Raw genomic sequence first — 22,041 nt, forward strand, 5'->3', positions numbered from 1 at the left:
TGTGTAGGTTTCCTGGTCAGAGGGACTGGTGCCTGCACTCTGATGGGTGGAGTAGTCTTTTCCCTCTGAAGGGGAGGACCTTGTCAGGTGGTGTGTTTTGGGGTGTCTGTGAGCTTAGTACAACTTTAGGCAGCCTGTCTCCTGATGGGTGGGTCTGCGTTCCTGTCTTGCTGGTTGTTTGTCATGAGGGGTCCAGCACTGGAGCCTGCAGGCAATTGTGTGGCGTGGGTCTTGGTGTTGATATGGATACCCCTGGGAGTGCACACGCCAATTAATATTCCCTGGACCCGGGAATTCTCTGGTGGTCCACCATCCTGGACACTATGCTCCCACCCCAGAGACCCAGGGAACCAAGAGCCCACAAGTCTCACAGTGCAGCCAGACAAAAGAAAGAAAAGGAAAGAAAAAAATGAAAAGAAAACAAACAAAACTCAAGACAAACAGCAAAAACAACAGCAAACAGCAGCAACAATACACACACACAAACACACACACACAGAAAAAAGAAAAATAAAGCAAACAGACAAAAACAAAAAACAAAGAAAACAAGGGAACAGACAAGCAAGGAAAAGAATTCTAATATTAGAACAGTCAATGAGGACTAAACTAACAAAAACAAAGAATGAAAAATAACACAATAACAGAAAGCAAACAAACAACAAAAAGAGCAAAGAAAATATAAAATATACACATAAAAACAATGAAAAAAAAGAAAATGAAAGTAAAAAACAGCAATTATACTCCAATAAAGATGTTAGAAAAAAGAAAATAAAAAACAAAGAACAAAAACAAGAAAAAACCCACAAAGCAACAAAAAATTGAAAATAGAAAAATAAAAAATTGTATATATTGAAAAAAGATTTAAAAATAAACGTAAAAATTAAAAATAAAAGATAATAAAAGCTACACCACCAACAACTGAGGAAAATGAAACAAACAAAAGAAGAATAGTACCAAGAATATTTTCCTGGGGCCTCCTCTGTCAGTGTCCTTGCTCCCACAGTGAGCCTGAGCCTATCCTCGCCTCCCCAGGAGGCCTTCCAATACCTCTAGGTAGGTGTCTGCACCTACTGTGGGCACTGTGGAGCCAGCCCAGACTCTGACCTGGCCCAAGTATCACATGTACTTGTCCCTAGAGTCCACTGCTGTGAAGGATAGACCGGTCTCAATTGTTGAAACACTCATTGTCTATTCAGGTTTCCACAGACGCAGGACTTACCCAGCAGATATTGGGGATTTAATCCACAGCTTGTGTAGCTGCGCAGAAAGATTTCCGTTTCTCTTCCTTAGTCGCACCGCCCCTGGGGCTCAGCTTTGATTTTGACCCCACCTCTGCGTGTGTGCCGCCCTCAGGTGTCTGCTCCTTGCCCAGGCAAGAGGGAGTGAAAGCAGCGGCTGCTTGGGGCACATTTACTCACTCAAGCTGGGGCAGGGGTACTGCGGCCACAGTTGAAGTGCCTACAAGTTGCCGGCGGCAGTGGGACTGACAGGCAGCTGGAACAGACTGTGGCGTGCTCGCTCTGGTAGGTGTCCCTCCCAGTGCCCACGGAGGCAGGAACTGGAGAATGAGGGCAGTGGCGATGGCCCTGCCCCCACCGTACTTGTCAACCATGGCGCCTCACTTTCCAGGCAGACCACGCTTTCCCTGGGGGCATTCCTGGCCACACGTCCCCTCACTCCCATCCCCTCTGCCGTATCCACAGAGCCAACAGCGTTCCTCTCCCCGGATCCATCCTCCCAACCCCATGCTTTAGCACCCAGCCTCCACCAGCACTGACAGACTCTCATCCCAGGCAGGGGCACCCAGGGCTGATTCCCAAGGAGGCTTTGGGATTGGCAGCGCTCGGGGCCCTGAAGCCCACACAGATGGAGGAGACCCCGGCCCGAGGGGGGAGTGGGCCCGCTCAGGTGGGAGCCCCTCCCAGCACCCGCGGTGGCCGAAGAAGCTGGCAGCTGGGGAGAGGGGTTATATGGCAGCTCCGTCCCTTGTGCACCACGCAACAATGACACCTTACTTTTATGGTATCTCAGGCTTTTCTGCAGACTTTCCCAGTTGTGGAGCTCCTTACTCCTGTCCCTTCAGGCTGTCTTTTCACAGCCAACAGCTGTCCCCTCCCTGGGTCTGTGCTGAAAACCCCACTTTCCAGCACCCAGCCCCCTTTCGCAACAGGCAACTCATGATTCAGGCTGGAATGTGCAGAGCTGTGGTGTAGACCTTGCGTGCAGTTCTTACTTTGTCCTGCCTTCCACAGAACATCTGCTGCATTCTCCTTTGATCCCCTGAAGGTCCTTTTCTGTCCCAGCTGACTTCCCCACCGTGAGGGAGTTTTCCTGAGTGTGGGGACTTCTGCTCACCTTCAGCTTCCCACCAGGGTTGCTGGTTCCTTTCCTTTTTTAATTTTTGTTGTCTAGTTTTATTGAGATATAATTGACATGCAGTGCTGTATAAGTTTAAGGTGTACAGCACAATGATTTGACTTACATACATAATGAAATGATTATCACAATAAATTTAGTGAACATTCATCATCTCATATAGATACAACATTAAAGAAATAGAAAAAAATATTTTTCCTGTGATGAGAGCTCTTGGGATTTGCTCTCTTAACAACTTTTATACGTAACATGCAGCAGCGGTTAATTATACTTATCATTTTGTGCATTACATCCCTGGTGCTTATTTATCTTACAACTAGAAGTTTGTAACTTTTTTTAAAGCACATAACTCATTTTTTACTATTAAAAATGTTTTTTAAAGTACCTACACAAAGCATGAATACATCTACAAATCTCTATGATGTTTTCAACTCCTAGCTGGTCCCTTTTTTGATTCCTCTTTTCTTTTTTTTTCTTTCATTCTTTTAGGTGTCCGAAGTCTTCCACTAACGTTCAGTAGATGCTCTGTGGGAACTGTTCCATCTGTAGATGAATTCTTGATGTACTTGTGGGGAGCAACGAATTCTGCAGCCTCCTATTCCACCATCCTGACTCCCCACCTACTCACACCCCCGCCACTTACTGTGTTTTCTTAAGGCTCTAGCTCTCCACGACTGATAGTGGGTCTTAGTGTATAAGAAAAGTAAACATCAATGCTCTCCGGCATCCGGTCAACCTTCTCAATCATGCAGTTCTTTCTTAATTACCTTTCAAAGGTACAGCGACACCTAAGAATTTTGTCTCCGGCAACAATATGTCAATATGTGTAACGGACCATAAAACCCATTTTTAAAAGTGCCTTCACTACAAGGAAAGTCTTGGTACTCGTCTGACGGCTTTTTCCTGTCTCCCATTCCTTCCTGTTTCCATAGAAAAGGTTAGATACCATTGGACACTCCTTCCTTCAAGTTCCCAATCAGTTGCTGAGAATCTACTCACTATGGGCCAGGCCCCAGGGCACCTGGACAGGAGCCTGCTTGACATTCAAGGAACAGCGAGGAGGATGGTGGGCATGGAATGGAGTTGCTGAGGGAAGATGAGGTCATAAAGGTAATGCAGGCAGATCATGTCTGCCTGAGGCCATTGCTAGGACTTAGACTCTCACTGTGAGAAGAATGAGGTTTGGGGGGGAAAAGTAGAAATTTTTTTCCTTTGTTGGTAAGAGCAAAATTACCAAATTATTAAAAATGGATGCCCCAGTATTAGGTACCATGTCCCCATCACCCTGGGCATTGTCACAGGGGCTTCCACAGACACCCCCAGGCACTGCAGGATTGAACCAAATGTTCAGAGTGGACTATTGCTCGGTCTTACAAAGTAGCCCATGGACTGGGACCTGAACAGGGGCTTTGGCTCCATCAGTCACCTCTCTCTTGCTCTCTGACACTTGCCTACCCTTCCTACTTTCCCTAATCTCCTCTCCAGGAACTCCTCATCAACTATAAGAGTGAGCACATTAGCGGCTGTTCTGTGGGATGAGCAAAGTACCTTGTTCTAGCTGAGATGACAGAGCCGTGGGCCCCTCCTCACAGCTTATGGACTCTGGTGTACCGTTAGCTGTCTTAACTTAGCTTTGCCCCTGAGCAGAAGAGAGCATAAAGGTCAGGAAGAAAGAAAAAAGTGTCACCCGCAATGGCCTTAGTGCTACATTTTTTGCTGGCCCCTAATTAGAAACTGATTTTCAAAGCCAACCCTGGGGGAAATTACGGCTACATTTCCATCCTGACCATGTTTAATGAGGCCTCATGAAGAAAACAAGAAGTTTCTCCTTGATGGTTTCCTCCTATGGTTGAGAAGGTGTGAATGAATAAAGGGAGACAGATAACAGCAACTGGTTTCCTATAATAAAGCTGGCAGTGTCTGCTATTGCAGTGACTGAATTTTAAAATATAAACAGGATTCAGAGAATAAAGGTTAATGTGACACCCTATTGTGATGTTTATTGCTAACAGTAGAAAATAGTCATTACTGTGTTAACATTTCCAAGTGCTGATATAAGCCACAGGCTATTAGCATTACTGCGTTCTCATTATGACAGATTAAATAGCAATCACATAAATAATCACACTCTGCCCAAAACTTGAAAATAAACTCAACAATGCCTAAAAAAATAGTAGCTTATATGTACATCAGTCTTCTTTACAAAGCCCTCTTACAAGCTACTTTTTCAAATCTTATTGGATACCACACTCCCCATCATCCCCAGTTGTCTAGTGAATGGTCCTCCATATGTTGATGTTCATTAAGATTGTGCAGACTGAGCATTATTAGGGGGATGTGCTTCTTTCCCAACATTCCAGTAAAGAGAGCTCGATTAATATAACTCCTGCCTCTCTTTGCTCCTTTATTCCATAACCCCTGGGAGAAGGACTGACTTATCTGGCACATTTGTCAAGAATAATTCCACCTTGGCATGTGACAAGTTCTGGCCAATATAAGTGAAAGTGAGGCATGCAATTTCAAGAATGGGCCCTCAAGTGAAGAGCTTGTCCTTCTCCTTCCTGTCTGCTGTAATACAGAGATGATTGCTAGAGCCAGTCTGGACCACAAGGCAGAAGCTGCATAATAAGAACAGAGGGGTAGCAGCAAGCTGGGAGCCTGGGTCCCTGATGACTGAAATTACCACACCAGCCTGGACTACCAACCCAGACTTTTAAGTTAAGAAATAAACTTCTGCCTCATTTTAGCTCCTGTTATTTTGGATTCTCTGACAATTATAGCCACAGAATTGCAGCAGACAGTCTAGGAATGCAGGGGCAGGGGGAGATGCAGCCCAGGAAAAGGAAACTCAGTCAATAAGTCCAAATGAAAGAGTAAAGTGATTAAGGGTGAACAGAAAGTAGATGAATGGTGGTGGGGGGGGAAACATATTTGGGGAACAATCTAACAAGTCATGATCTATAGTCATACACAAGGTTTGTATTCACGAGCACATATAATGGATTCTCATTAATAAGCATAGATACACTAAATGAGTTAATATTTATAAAGCACTTAGAAAAGTTCCTAGCACACAGTAAATATTACAAAGGTGCTACTAACTAAAAATAAATAAATAAGAATGAATGGTGTGGTGGTTAATTTTGTGTCAAGTTGGCTAGGCTATGGTGCCCAGTTGTTTAGTAAAGCACTGGTCTAGAGTCTGTGGTGAAGGTATATTTTAGGTATGATTAAAGATTACAATCAGATGACTATAAGTAAAGTAGACTGACCCTGTACTGATTATGTTTCTCTAGAGAACGCTAATACAAATGGAAAGTTAACATAAACCTGTACTAGAAGCCACTGGAATTTGTTGACAGCTGGGAGGTGGGTTGAGGGACCAGAGTAGTCAGACTGGAAGCCTTGTTCAACACACCATCCATCATTCCCCATACCTCCTCTCCTCTCACAGCCGCCCCGAGGAATAACCTCTCCAGGACCCCAAATGTTCAGTCACCCTCCATTCCTTGCCACTGATTTAGAGCAGAAGATGAGAGGGCCCATAATGGTAACAGTCTACCCCAGCACTGGGAGTAAAGCTTTATAGGCACAGTGTTTATTTTTGGGGTGATGAAAATGTTCTAGAATAAGAGAGTGGTGATGGCTAAGCAACATTTCGAATATAATAAATGGAAGTGAATTATTCACTTCAAAATGATTGATTTTATGTTATGTGAACCTCACTTCAATAAATTCTTTTCTTTTTTTTTTTGGCTGTGCCTTGCAGCATGAGGAATCTTAGTTCCCTGACCAGGGATCAAACCCGTGCCCCCTGCAGTGGAAGCACAGAGTCTTAACCACTGGACCACCAGGGACATCCCCAATAAATTTTCAATGATGAATTTTATGTGATGCGAATTTTACCTCAATAAAAAAATTTCCACCTCCTTCCTCCTTGACAAGACATAGAAAGCCCAAGCTCTCCTAGTGCCTCCATGTCATAGCTTTCCCAGGGAAGCATTTCCTCATAGGTAGGATAGAGTTCAGTATCACACTCACTTGGTAACAGACCTCAAGCCAAGTCCACCAACTAAGCTGTTGTCGATAATGAAAGGGATATCTTGGCCTCCATACTGACTCTTTATTCCCCAACCTTAACAAGGCATAAAGGCTGAAGGATGCCAGGGCTGATGGCTCCCAGTAACTGAGTTGTCCACACCAACTCAGTCTTATCTCCCATGACCACGTGTACCCCAAGTACAGAGTGGCTGAGACATTTGGAAGCCTTACCTGGAGTCAGGAAACTTCTGCTCTGCTTTTACAATACGTGCTTTCTTTTTCCCCATCCTGAATATAAGTAACCCTAAAGCTGGATGCAGCCTACTGTGTCTTGTGAGTTTGTCAATCTGAACGACCTGAGCAGAATAGGTAGTACAATCAAATCAATTGCATCAATGGTAAAATATCATTTCTATACTGTTCTGTGACAGTATGAACATCTATGTGGACCAAATATTTCCGTCAAGATAAAAATAAAGATAACAGCAAGGATGAGGGATAAGATGTTGAAGTGAGCTTCCCTCCCACCCCATGCTACATCCCTACCTATGACATTAAACATATTTAAAACTACTCAAAAATGTCTTAAGTATTTGCTGATATTTCCTCAAAAAATAAAAATAAAGGAATTGTTTGGTCTGCTTTGTTGGATTTTCATTATCTCTTACTCAAAGAGATTTATAATTTTTTTAATAAAGATTAAATTACATTTAACACTTTAGGTTTTCAAGTAAGTGTAACAAACTCCAACAAACCATTCTGTCTGCGTCAATAAAGATTTTTTCCCACAGTTTTTTTTACCATAAAAGCTGTATGCTGAACTGGTTTTGATTTTGTGGACAACAAGGGCTCTCAGGGGATGAAAGTCTGTAATGGCCTGAAGCAAAGAACACAGGCCGGCTATAGAAGAGGGCCACAGGAAGCTATTCTAAACCAAAAAAAAAAAACAACCCTTGTGCCACACAAGGTAAGAGAAAATAATATCCCTTTGTTGCGTCCTTCCTTCAATAACAAAAATAGCATGTCTACAAACCCCTCTAAGGCCCAATATACTAATTCGGAACCAACTCAGAGAAACAGTGCCATCTGCTGATTATACATGCTGTTTGCTGCAAGTCACAGAATTTCAATCTTGCCAACATTAATATGACAAACACTAAAGTTGCCAGGCAAGGGACTTCCCTGGGGGTCCAGTGGGGAACACTCCGCACTCCCAACGCAGGGGTCCTGGGTTCGATCCCGGGACCCCTGCATTGGGAACTAGATCCTGCACGCGTGCCATAGCTCAGAAGCCCGCATATAGCAACTAAAGATTCTGCATGCCACAACGAAGATCCCGCATGCCACAACTAAGACCCGGCGCAGCGTAAGTAAGTAAGTAAGTAAGTAAGTAAGTAAGTAAATAAATAAATAAATAAATAAAATGAACAGCGATACTGGAAACAGAATTATACTGTATTATTAGTGGGTAATATTTTTTTAAACATAAATAAATAAATAAATAAAGTTGCCAGGCAATGTGATGCACGCCTTGATTGCAATACTCAGAAACAAAATGACAGCAGGATTTTTTGACCTGTTCCTTTATCATACACCCTGTTCAATGGATGGATAGGCTGTTGGGAAGTTGAATTCTACAGATCAGAGCTGCTCACGTTTTAATTCATCATTAGTGATTCAGTCCTAATGAGAACGTGATTAAAATGTGTTTATGTTGTCATTTAGAGCAAGAAGATTTTCACATGAATATGTATCAAAGGTGTATTTGTGTAATTAGAAATGAATCACGTATGTGACTCAAATAATACCCATTGTGCTGACAGCTTTTGTCAGCTCGTGCAGCAGATTGATGGAAATCATGGAATCAAAAAGGGACATCTCTATGCTGCCAGAAGGGAAAAAAAAAATCACTGGCTCTGCCTTCTTCAGTGTCAAGCACAGCTCCATGCTCAGAGATTGGCTTAAAAAATACCCTGGAACTGAGGTCTCTGAGCAAGGAACCCGATCATGGCGGCTAAGGGGGAAAAACAATGAAGTATTCATTCATTCATTCATTCATTTCTTACTTAAAAGTAGCTGTCTTGTACCAGGGACTATACAAGGTACTGAGATACTAGGATGAATAAGATAAAATCCCTGTCCTCAAAGAATTCAGCTTAGCATGAGAGGGAGAAAGGTAAATAAACAGTTACAAACTATGTTAAATGCTACATAGCAGAGGAACGGACTAGGAGTAGATGATGGACAAAAGAAGAGAATTTTTTATAAATTGAGTATCTACCACAGAAGAGGTGCTTTGTATGTGTAACCCAGATGTTAGCACGTACTCTTTACCACCTGCGTTCAATGAGTTTGAAACCCCGCAAACCTCCGGCCTGCCAGAGTCCCAAAGGCTTCCTCGATTCCCAAGGGCTGGGCACTGTGCTTCTCAGGCTCTGGGCTCCTGTGTCATGCACGCTGCCTTTGTCCCATGTCACGTGGATTCCCTCACCAAACTCAGCCTCTCTTCTGAAATTCTGGCAAGATTTCAGGATGGGGCAAAGAAGGGAACGTTAGTTTCCACACTACTTAGCAAACAACCAACTGGAGAACAACTGTAATTCAAATATCCTCCCTGGTTCTCATCACAGAGAGTTTCCCTTATCTAACCCAGTCCCAGAGTCCCTCCGTATTCTCCCCTCACCCTTCCCTCGCAGATGGTCTCCAAAATTCCACATTTTTCTTCCTCCATTACACTTTGACAGCAACCAACACCCACGGTCTGGAAAGGCTCACCCAAATATTAACACGTGTTTTTCCAAATGCAGTCAAGATAATATTTCTCCACAGACACAGAAAATACCTTTATGGTTACCAAAGGGGAAAGGGAGTGGGGAGGGATAAATTAGGAGTTTGGGATCAACAGATACACATGACTATATATAAAATAGATAAACAACAAAGACCTACTGTATAGCACAGGGAACTATATTCAGTATCTTGTAATAGTCTATAATGGTAAAGAATCTGAAAAAGAATAGATATATATGTATAACTGAATCACTCTGTTGTACACCTGAAATTAACATAACATTGTAAACCAACTATACTTCAATAAAAAAATAGAAAATAAAAAGATAATATTTCTCTACCTGGCTGGCCATATATTATTTCATTTAAGCTTCACAACTACCCTTGGACATATCATTGAACAGATAGGAAAACTCAATTCATCTAAGACAATACTAACCCTATGTCATAGGTTGCTAATGCATGGAAAGCACTTAGCATTTAGAACACAGTAATAAACACTTAATAAATATTAGCCATTATAATTTTTATCACTATAATATTCGTTCCATCTCTTTTGTAGCTACACTTACTACCTAGGTAATATCCTCCAATCTCATGACTTTATTAAATACCATCTACATGCTGAGAAATCCTAAATTTATCTCCAGCCTTGACCAATGCTTCTGAATTCAACTCATGTACCAAACTGCTTATCTGACATCTCCACTGGATATCTAATAGGCCTATCAAACTTGACATAATCAAATGTGAACTTGTACTTTTCCCCCACAAACCTCTCCTCTCCCAGTCTTATCTCAGTAACTGGCAACTCCATTTCTCCTTTGGCTCAGACCAGAAACCTTGGATCATTCCAAATGATTCCAAGATCACTCGTGATTTTTCTCTTTTTCTTATACTTTTCATTCAATCCATTCAGGTATCTTGTTGGCCTTGCCTTCTAAAATATCCAGAATTCAACACTGCCCTGCTACCACTTGGTCTAGATCATCAGCACCTCTTGACTGGATTATGGCAAGAGCCTCCTAACTCATCTCATTGTTTCCACCACAGTCTGTTCTCATCACAGAGCAACTCAGATCATGACTTTCCTTGGCTCAATCTCCAGAGGTTTTCCATCTCCCTGAGAGTAAAACTAAAGCCCTCAAAGTGGTCTTCAATGCCCTGTAACATTTGATCCCCCATTGCAATTACCTCTTTCACCTCAGCTCTTACTTGCTTCTTACTTTCTCCACACAGCCTCTGGCTGTTTCTCAGATATGTCGAACATTCCTTCACCTGTCTCAGGACCTCTGCACTTGTGGTTCCTTCTGTCTGGAACACTTTTTTCCAGAGAATGTCATGGTTCTCAATCCCTCACTTTCTTCAGGTCTCTGCATAAATCCACCCTATATAAATAGCAATCCCCATCCCCACCTTGTTTAGTATCTCCCTTATTCTGCTTATTTCTTTTCATAGCACTTACCACCATGTGCAATATTATATATGTGTATTATTCTCACAGTGCTAGAATGAAAGCACAATGAAGGCAGAGACTTTGCCTATTTAATTGTTATATGCATAACCCCTAAGACAATGTCCAGCATGTACTAGGTACTCAATAAATATCTGTGGAATGACAAATGAGTTTAATCATTTAATCAAAATTAAGAAAGGCAGGAATTTCAAGAAGTTTACCAATACCTAATGTGAACAGAAGTCAAGATAAAGACTGCAAAGAGTTCACTGCATTTGTCAACTAGGGAGCTGCTGGGATAGAGGCCTTGAGTGTTGGGAAGGGACACATTAAGAAGAGAACTCTCTTCTGGAAATGGATAGTAGTGATGATTGTACAACACTGTGAATGTACAAAGAGTAATTCATTTTGTCGTGGTCTAATTTTCAAATGTGGTATAAAGCAAAACTTATAACACACGATATCTGTAAGGCACTGAAGGAAGGAGGCCTGGAAAGACAGACAAGCTGAACTGCAATGAAGCTGCAACACCGGCCTCAACTGAGGAGCTCTGGAGCTGGAATGATCCTGAAGGGTTGTCCCAAATTGAGGCAAGGAGGCTGGGCCTTTCTACCCTGCATCAACAAATCACTGGATGCCAGCCACCCAGGGGAGGGAGGGTAACCTTGAGCGAGGCAGCTCCTTTCAGCTGTGGAATATTCTTAGGCAGAGATTTGGCTATGAGTGGTCAGAGGCAGCACTCCCAATAGCTGGGTAAATGAGCACATTGGTCCTGAAGGGGGCAATCTGGGCAATACACCCTAGTATCCACTACAGTTAAGATAGACAATAAAGTTGCTAGTCTCTTATCGTTTTTTTTTTAAGATTTTACACCTGAGAATATGTGATGCAAGATACATATTGAAAGACGTTTTATATGCAAAGCCTCATATAAGAGGCATATACATAGGGCCAAGAAACATCATTTTTGCTTTTTATTAGTTGACTACTTCCTTACCGACAAACTTGATCCCCAAACTGCCAGTTCATGAGTCCTAGATGTACAAATGCCCAGGCATGGCACTACAGATCTAAAGAACTCAGATCTGGTGATACACAATTGAGTCTTTATTCAACACCTCAAGACAATATTCAGTCTAAAAGAAACTTCCCTAAAAGGAAGCAAAAGCTGATTACAGAAACCCCAATTGAAGATTAAATGAGTAACTCCTTTCTTCTTGCAGACTTCAGTCGTCTAAAGCTTGCTTTGTACATTAAAACTTTCTATTTAATGTCAAAAATTACTACAGAAACCACTTGAGATGATGGTAGCTGTACCATTATCCAGTGTACAAACAATGTTTGGTGGACATGGCTTTACAGTCTGAAGTCCCAGATTAGAAACCGGTGCTTTGAAGTGTCCAATACTCCTCCCCGTCCTGCCACAACCCACAGACCATTCTCACCCAAACTGCCCGGCAGCAACTATTATATCCAACTGAATCTTCAGCATTAGCAATCCTAGTTTCTGATTCTCTTTCTCCTTTGAGCTATAGCTTAAATTTATCAAATTTTTCAGTTGTCTCCCACATCTATGTCTAATATTCCTAATCAGTTTAGATTTCCCAAAGATAGAAACTGGGCGTTTTACCTTTTAATATTCCTTATGAAAATTCCTTAGAAATTACTTAATGAAACTGCATGAATTATGGAATTATTAATAAACAATTATAGGATGATAGAAGTATGTCTTTAATGTTTCAATATTTAAGAATATATACAAAAATTAAACTCAGTTTTGATTATTATATCAAAACTATAATATACTTTGCAATAAAATATATTATAATTAAAATAATTCTATTTGTTTTCCAAAATTACGTTTACTTACTAGATTAATTTTTTAAAGGGGGTTATATAGCAGTAGTTTGATTGGTTATATTCTGAAAAAAGAATGACACATTTTCTCTTATTCTTTCAAGAAAAGGATCTGTAAGATTTAAATGATCTCCAGAAAAATGTTTCCATTGCTTCAGCTGTGACATGGAGACAGGTTTCAGGGAGTCAGATTTCTGTTGATGTGTACCAAGCTGACAATTTCTAAAGACAGGGAATTTTTCCAATGAATCACCTGAAGTAAGTAAAACAATGAGAAAATCCTTAGGTCAATCAATATCCTATTACATACAATACTTTTTTAATATATAATGAGTTTATATGACTTGTTACATTTGATCACCATGGTTTATGCTAAAATAAGCAAATTCAATTAATTCATTCCTTCTACAAATATTTACAAATTGTTTACAATGTGCTGATTTGAGCAATGGGGGCCAAAATGGTGAACAAAAATAGACATGGTCTCTGTTTTCAAGGACTTTATGGTCTAGCAGGAGGAATACACATTAAACAAATAATCATCCAAAGAGATGTATTACAGGTCCGCAATTCCTATCTAAAAGCCTGTGGGGCCAGATACGTTTCCAAATTCAGAATATAACTGTAACAATGTGGGTTTAACACTCCATAATCAAACTCATTAATATTCTGCAGCAAGGGCTTTCCTGGTGGCGTAGTGGTTAAGAATCCGTCTGCCAATGCAGGGGACACGGGTTCGAGCCCTGGTCCAGGAAGATCCCACATGCCGCGCAGCAACTAAGCCCCTGCGCCACAACTACTGAGGCTGCACTATAGAGCCCGTGAGCCACAACTACTGAGCCCTCGTGCCACAACTACTGAAGCCCGCGTGCCTAGAGCCTGTGCTCCGCAACAAGAGAAGCCACCGCAATGAGAAGCCCACGCACTGCAACAGAGAGTAGCCCCCGCTCGCCGCAACTAGAGAAAGCCCGCGTGCATCAATGAAGACCCAACACAGTCAAAAATAAATAAAATTAAATCTTTAAAAAAGAGAACATCAGACTAGATAAAAAAGAAAATCCAGCCTCATGCTATTTACATGAAAGATACCTAAAACATAAGGACACAGAAAGATTCAAGGTAAAAGAATAGAAAAAGATATACCAGACAAATACTAACAATAGGAAAGTCAGTGTATTTGCTGTACACCTGAAACTAACACAGAGTAAATCAACTATACTCCAATAAAAATTTTAAAAAGTCAGTGTAATATATTAACTAAAGACAAAATGAAAGCAAAAGACATCAGGGATAAAGCAATCACTACATAATAATAAAATAAATAAATAATGAAAAAATTTTTACAAAGAAGATACAAAATGTATAAAGCAAAAATTGACAGAATAACAAGAAGCTGACAAATCCACTGTCATACTGTCAGATTTTAACATATCTCTCTCAATAACAGATATGTCTAACAAAGAATTAGGTCATCAATAGAAAAATGGGCAAATGATATGAGTAGGTGGTTCACATAAAGGAAATACAGCTCTTAACCATAGGAAAATACACTCAACTTCACTCATAATAAAGTTAAATTAAATTAAAACTAGACCAATATACCATTTTTTTACTATCAGATTGGCAAAAATCCAAACAATTGATAATCCTAAACTGGTAAAGCTGTGGGGAAATAGTATATTGTTGGTGGGGTATAAATGATACAACCCCCAGTGGAGGGCACCTTAGCAAGATCTATCAAAATTACAAATGCACATATTCTCTGACACAGCAACACTGATAATTTACCTTATAGAGATATTTGAATATATGGAAAAAGATGTACGAATAAAGATATATACTGACTGGAAAGAACCTAATTATACAGCTGTAAGGTCAGATGAATAAATTATGGTCTCTTCATACAAGGGAGGATTATATAGCTGAGAGAAAAAAAGAATGAGGAAACTCTTTAATGATATGGGAAGATCTCAAGATACTATTCAATGAAACAGGTACAGAACTATACACATATTACACTACCCTTTATTGGGGGGAAAACTGGGCAAGAGTTCCTTGCATATGCATAAAAATGTATCTAGAAGGATACACAAAAAACTAATAATACTGGTTTCGCAAAGGGTAGCAGGACTAGAAACTAGGCAGATGACGGCATTATGGGAGGAAGAGTTCTCACCATATACATTTTATATTTTTAAATAGTTGAGATAGGTGAATATATTACCAATTTTTCAGTTAAATTAGTAAATTTTTAAATCTGTAAAATAAGAAAAAACTAATTCAGTAACAGAAAATTTGACTAATATGGCGAACTCTAAACTAAGTAATTAAGAGAATACACATGCTTTTCATGTACAAAAACATTTACAAAGTAAACACACCAGGCCACACACCAAGTCTCTATAGTTTCCAAAGAATCAATATGCAGACCATATTTGTGACTACAGTGCAGTAGCCAAAATTCAATAACAAAAACTAAAATACATTTTAAAACATACTTTTAAATACCTCATGAGCCAAAGAATAAATTATAATGGAAAAAAAATATTTAGAACTGAATAATAAAAAGACTGCATATCAAAATTATGAGATTCAGCTTAGAGGAAAATTTACAGCCTTAAATTCCCATTTCAGAAAAGAGGACTGAGAACCATTAAGCTAAGGATTCAACTTTAGAAAATAAGGGAAAAAAAAAATTAGATAAATACAGGGGAAAAGAGAAATAATAAGAGAAGAAATTACTAAAATGGAAAAAACATACTATAGAGAAGATGAGTGTGGATTATATAAAATGTAAATTCTTCCATGTTAGTCTTATACAGTTTTACTTCTTAAACCCATCTCAACACAATCAAGTGACTTCCAACTACTGGACATTGCTTGCTCAAGTCCTACTCCTGATCCAGTACCTATCTGAATGGTATTAATTCTGGAAGGTTGACGCTTTCAGCCTCATTTAAGCAGCACAAGCAGTGCATGAAGCAAGAAGCAAGAAGTATGGCAGCCCATGCTTACTGCCCCAGAAAATATGACCTCATTAGGAATAAGTTCTACACAAAATAAACAGGAGGATTATTCTGTCAAGTGTTATGTTTTTTGTGAAATAGAAATAAGGATTAAAAACATTTCCCTAATTCTGAAGTCATTATTATCAGGATTTGAAAGATTTTACCAATAGGCCAAATTTTTCACAACTGATTCGGAAATAAGAAGCTAAATTGAGAGAACTAATAAGGTTCTAACTAAAATTTTCTCAAATACCCATGTGGCAGCTGCCCTGTGACATGAGGAAAAAAGAAAACTAACATATGCAAGGGGTAAATATTTTAGTTAGTCTGTATTTAAATATTTTCAACTACTAAAGAGAGACTAATTAACTTTACCATCATAACAATTAAAATACAACTAACCTGTATGATTTTCTCCTGTACATTCACAGTCAAGCAGGTCATGAGTAACACAACGTGAACTTTCATGTAATGTGAACAAATTTTTAAGTTCTTCTACTGAAAACTGAATATGATCACATGTCTTGGTTAGGTCTACAACTGCCCCAGAAAGACCTTGCTTACTGATCTGCCTTTGATAGATCTTTTCTTCTATTGTACCTGAAGAGAAAACATTCATTAGATTTCCTTCAGATCTTTACATCTGTTATTTTTGTAGGGTAAAGCATGTTTATTAGTACACTAGCTAACAAAATAACAGTATTCCTGATACTGAAGCACAGATTAACAAAAAAAAAATCTTTAATTATTCAAAGGGAATACATTTTTGTCATACTGAAGGGTTATTACCTGTGGTTAGGAGTCTGTAAATATGTACAGGATGTTTCTGACCATCTCTCCACACTCTAGACATTGCCTATAGAAAATTAATGAGAATTCTGAGAGTACAAGTAGAAACTAATAATAACCCTTCCCACATAAGCAACTTGCATTAATACATTTAAGATTAGGAATTCTAGATTTCACTTACAGCTTCAAAAAGCAAAGCCCAGGCATACCTAAGCATTCTCCACTTCAAATTTTTTTGCTGGGATAAAGAAAGGGATGAATGAACACTCATTGTGGTACTGTAAAATAACTACAGGGTGCCATGCAACAGTGAGAGGGTCTATCTGCATCAAAAAACGGGACAGCGAGTTTGGGCAGTAAGAATGCAAAGAATCAAGTATAGCATAGCATGGAGGGTTTATTCTCAGTCCAAGAGGCTAATGATTCACCCCTAAGGAATCCCTAGGATACCTGCAATCAGCTCAGGCTCTAGATAGATCTCTGTGGTTTTAGGATTTATCAGTGATACTGTACAGTAAAAGGTTGATGTTGAAACCTTGCACATTCCAAAGAAAAGTCTGGCCTTCAACCAGCTCCTGGAAGCCCTGGAATATCCTGCCTGATAAGAGCATCTTAGTTTACGTGGAGCCTTGGGCCACACCAAGTAGTTTATGCTAACAGTGTGATTTAGGTGGGGACTTGGGCCAGTTGACCTCTGCAGGGATTGGAGACTGAGCAACTAAGGTCAGTCACACAGGTATCCATGCCTACATGACTGACCTCCAACAAAAATTCTGGACACCAAGGCTCAAGTGAACTTCTCTGGTTGACAATATTCCATATGTGTTGTCACTCATTAATGTTGGGAAAATTAAGTGTTGTTCCACACAAATCTAGTGGGAAAGGACAACTGGAAGCTTGTGCCTGGTCTCTCCTGGACTCTACCCTATGCACCTTCTAACTGTGTTGATTTTAGTCTGTATCCTTTCACTGTAATAAAACTTAACTATGAATATAGCTGTTTTTCTTGATTCTGTGAGTCCTTCTAGTGAATCACTGAACCCGAGGGTTGTCTCCAGGTATCCTAACACAGATACCATATGAGGTGCAAATCCATAGGTAGAAATCTCAAAATACATGAAAATGGACTGTATTCTGAAGAAAACCAAAGGCTGCTTCTGAAATATTTCCCTAAATAAGCTAATTTTATATCTTTACCATACTCTGCACAAACACTGATCATAGCACCTGTAACACTTTATTGTCTTCCCCTGATGGTCATGAGGATCCTGAAGGCCCAACTACACAGTATATAAGAGCCTGGAGACATACAGGTTTGGGTGTGAATCCTGGCTCTGCCTCTTGTAAGCTATGTGACTGAGAACAAGCTTCCATATCTTCATCTGTAAAACAGGGCTTAGAATATCCACACTTGTAGGATTATTGTGAAGATTAAACAGATGTAAAGCACTTAGCAGAGTGCCTGATATAAAATAAGGGTTCAATATGCAGCAGTTATTATACATCATCATCATCCTCGTATCCCCCATAGGCATTCTATAATGTTTGTTTAATGCATAAACAGTCCTACCTGGATATCAGTGGCTGGATTCCAATCAATGTCATAGAGAATTAAGTGAGATCCTCCAATAAGGTTAAGTCCCACACCACCAGCTTTTGAACTTAACAAAAAAATAAAATCAGAAGAGTATTTACTATTAAAGCCATCAACAATTTGTTGCCTTTGAGAGACTTGTGTTTGTCCATCAAGTCTTGTATAAGCATATCCATGACGCTTGCATACTTCTTGTAAAATATTCAAGGTTTGTGTATAGTTGGATACCAACACCACCCTGTCAATCAAACAGAAAGAATCTTTAAAAAAAAAAAAAAAAAAAAAAGAAAGAAAGAATCTTTATACACAATTTAAAAGCAATATTAGATTTTTTTAATTGAAGGAAAATACCATGATAATACTATCACTGATATTTATAGAACATCCAACAATGACCTTGTACAATTAAAACACAGATTCTCCTTCAAATTCAATTTTAAAATCAGTATCTAAGAGGGAATTCCCTGGCCATCCAGTGGTTAGGACTCTGCACTTTCACTGCCAAGGGCACAGGTTCAATCCCTGGTTGGGGAGCTGGGATTCCCACAAGACACGTGGCCAAAAAATAAAAGTCAATATCTAAGAGACTTCCAGCATCAAGATAGTGGAGTAAAGACCTTTCTGCTTTCTTTACCTCTCTTAAGTCACCCTAAGAACAGCAGGAGAATAAGAAACAGAAATACAAACTCTATCTTTAATGAAACAGGAGACATTTATATATGAAAACAGAGAATAGTGGAATGGTGACCTGCTTAGGAGTACAGAGAAAGTGAAACTTAAGTGCTCAAAGAGAGGGATTCCAATAAGAAACAGGTACAAGTTCATTCACACCATAGAATCTCGCTCGTAAAGGCAGCTCAGAAGAAAGGAGTTTAGACTGGAGCTATTACAAGAGCACTGGTAAGTAGAACCCAGGCCCTCATCCCACATGTAACTAGTTGGCTTTTCTTTCTCAACTAGAATGCTTATTCTCTGGAGAAAGTAAACCAAAGAAACTTAGACCAGGGAACTCTAGAAGGCAGGGATATAGTGACAAACCAAAACGAAAGTCTGCATAATGGATGGTAAGATCCCAGTCGGCTTTTTCTGCCGACTCCCAGAACACCAGCAGCCAAGCATTCCTCTCACATTCCACACCCCAAGAAAGATATTATTGGAAGATTCATCTCTGGAATGACTTATTTGAATGACCTCAGAGAAAAGGTCCACAGATAGGGAATTCCCAAATAAAAAAGCCAGCTCCCTACCTGTTACCTAATGCAGGTCAGCAGTCCACAAGCCCTGCCCATGCACACAGAGCATTCAGTTAGTGTTTTACTGCCTTACTCTTAAATATAAATGGACACCAAGGGCCACCAGCTACTTGAAGCCAGCCTCCAACACGAAAAATAGAAACCAAAACAAATAAACAGAAAAAAAGAAACATGAATAAAACAGAGCAACGGAGAAAACAGAAGACAATTTTAAGGAAATAATTAATACTCTCATATAAGAGATAACATTCACAAGAAGAGGTGGCAATAAAAAAGAACAATCAAGAATAAGAAAATTATCTTGGAAATTTAAAATGACAGCCAAAATAAAAATTTAATAGGAGATTTAGAAGAAAAAAAGAGAATCTTCCAGGAAATAGATTAAAAAGGAAAAGTTATGACCAATAGGAGAGGAAAGATAAAAGAATTATAGAATCAATCCACGAGGTTCAATATATGACTGACAGAAATTCCAGATAAAACAAAAGAAAATTGTTTTGAGAAAGAGACTGCTTCCCAGACATGGAGTCTTCAGATTAAAACGACTTACTATAGAGTTTTCAGCTCAATAAATGAAAACATGATCCATATTAAGGCACATCAAGATTATAACTCAGGACTTCCCTAGTGGTCCAGTGTTTAAGACTCTGCGCTTCCACTGCAGGGGGCAAGGGTTCAATCCCTGGTCAGGGAAGTTCTGCGTGCCACCAAAAAATAAATAAATAAAATAAAAGCCATGGGAAGCTATTAAAAAGCATTATCATATTTAAAAACAGATTATAACTCAATGTATAAAGAATGAAGAAAAATTGCTAGAGTTTTCATGAAGAAAATATGGAAAAGACAAGAGATAGCCGTATAAGTACATGGTCTGGCAACATACTATGGGAGCTGGTGATTGCCTCTGAGAAACAGGATGCAAAGGGGGAGAGATGGAACTATGAACTCCTGTTTTTTTTAATGATAAGCCCTTTAACATTTTGATAAAATAAAAATTTTAAACAATAAAATATGGTAAAAAGTAAAACCAGAATTTATCTAATAGCTGAAGTTTGATATTGATGCAAAAAATAAAAAACAGATCAGGAATATTTCCTCCAAGTTTTATAACTAGTGGGATAATTATTAGCACTAGAAATTTTAAAAATAAGGCAAATGTTTAACAGTTAGAATTCTCTTAATTATCTATGCTAACAAGGTAAAGATAATGTATATTTGTATTCCTGTATCAGTTACCTTTGGCTACATAACAAACCAAACCAAAACTCAGTGGCTTAAAACAACCATTTATTTTATATTTAGCTCACAATTCCGTAGGTTGGCAACTTGGGCTGGGCTCAGCTAAGAGGTCCCTCTGCTGGTCGTGGCTGTGCTGACTCAAGCATCTGCAGTCAGCTGCCAAGTGGACTGGGAACTGGCTGACTGGTGAGGGGCCTCGGCTGGGAAGCCTCATCTGAGTTTCTCAGGTCTCTTACCCTCTAGCAGGCTAGCCCAGGCTTATTCACATGGTGACAGAAAGTTTCCAGGAAGCACAAAGGAGGACAAGCCCCACTGCACAAGATCTTTTCAAGCCTCTTCTTGTGCCATGTTTGCCAGCACCTCATGGACCAATTCAAGTCACGTGGCTGAGCTCAGAGTCAGAATGGTAGATCACCCAAAGTTACCCAGCAAAGGAACATGGATATAGGGAGGGAGAATTTAAGACCATTTATGCAATCTGCCAAAATTCCTATACTAATAATTCAGTCATTTTTTCCTTCCTTTTCTATACTATTACAGGGATGAATAACATTATCTAAACATAGTTTTTCTGATACAACTTTACTGGACTGGAGGAAATCTGGCTTTAGAATATTTTCCCCCAACAAGTTCTTACAAGGCTAGATGTAGATTGATGGGATAGGTGACTACCTTGGTAAAGAGTCTTGGACAATCCCCTTCCAGAGGTCTAGAGCCCCCCCTCACATACATACCACTTTCAAACAAGGCTATTATTTTTATGGTCACGATACTGTCCCTGAAAAGAGTTGAAATCTGTAGGCAAGGTTGCCATGTCAGGTAGAGTGCAAGCTGCACCCAGCACAAGAGTGTCCAACCAAGAGATGCACAGGGGGTGGAATTTGGCATGAACTCTACTCTCCAAGCCATGAAGCCTAGTGCGTGAATGCAACAGCCAGGAGGGAAGAGGAACTTTTTAAATTTTGAAGTATTCTTTTTAAAAATTCCATAAAAGGGCCACCAGCCAGACAAGCCAGGAGTTCTCAGATACACCTCCACCCAATTCTAATTCATCTCAATATGCACAAAAGCACTGTAGAAGAGTTCTGCCTATAGACCTAAAATAGAACTATCCAGTTCTAGTTAACAATAACACAGTAGGTCAGGTGTAGACAGTAATACTATCCCTGAAGTAAAACACTGTGAGCAACTTCTAGCTACATATTTTAAAGGGTTAGGAGATGTTTGTGCATAGGCAGCTCAGATGTGGAAAACCTGGCCTCTATACCCAACTGGCCATAAAAAAAAAGGGAGGGCTACAATTTAACAACAACAACAACAAAAAACAACCCAATTAAAAAAAATGGGCAAAGGACTTGAATAGACACCTTTGAAAGAAAATATACAAATAGTCAACAAGTACATCAAAAGATGCCCAACATTACTAATTACTAGGGAAATGCAAATCAAAACCACAATGAGATATCATCTCACACCCGTTAGGATGGCTACTGTCAAAAACAAAACAAAACAGAACAGAAAATAGCAATGCTGGCAAGGTTGTTGAGAAATTGGAACCTTTGTCCACTGTTGGTGAGAATGTAAAATGGTGTGGCTGCTACGAAAAAGATTATGGAGGTTCCTCAAAAAAATAAAAAG

General features: G+C 39.6%; 1 protein-coding gene and 1 long non-coding RNA gene across 9 annotated transcripts in view; one reads left to right on the forward strand and one right to left on the reverse strand.

The window, feature by feature from the left end:
• Positions 1–22,041, forward strand: part of LOC309646800 — a 186,897-nt gene that overhangs the window by 34,258 nt on the left and 130,598 nt on the right. The window lies entirely within an intron of this gene.
• Positions 1–22,041, reverse strand: part of RAD54B (RAD54 homolog B) — a 131,915-nt gene that overhangs the window by 16,150 nt on the left and 93,724 nt on the right. For 6 of the 8 annotated variants that reach the window (XM_082433408.1, XM_082433410.1, XM_082433411.1 and 3 more), the window contains 4 exons: positions 17,888–18,149; positions 16,318–16,384; positions 15,931–16,128; positions 1–12,773 (listed from right to left, as the gene is read on the reverse strand). The exon at positions 1–12,773 is cut by the window's left edge and continues 16,150 nt beyond it. In XM_082433408.1, coding sequence (XP_082289534.1) covers positions 12,556–12,773; positions 15,931–16,128; positions 16,318–16,384; positions 17,888–18,149 — 745 coding nt within the window. In that variant the 3' untranslated portion in view covers positions 1–12,555. The remainder of the gene's footprint in view (positions 12,774–15,930; positions 16,129–16,317; positions 16,385–17,887; positions 18,150–22,041) is intronic. The other 2 variants (XM_082433409.1, XM_082433412.1) reach the window with 2 other exon arrangements.

Source organism: Balaenoptera physalus (genome assembly GCF_965194825.1).
Source record: "Balaenoptera physalus genome assembly, chromosome: 17".
NCBI classification, from domain to species: Eukaryota; Metazoa; Chordata; class Mammalia; order Artiodactyla; family Balaenopteridae; genus Balaenoptera; species Balaenoptera physalus.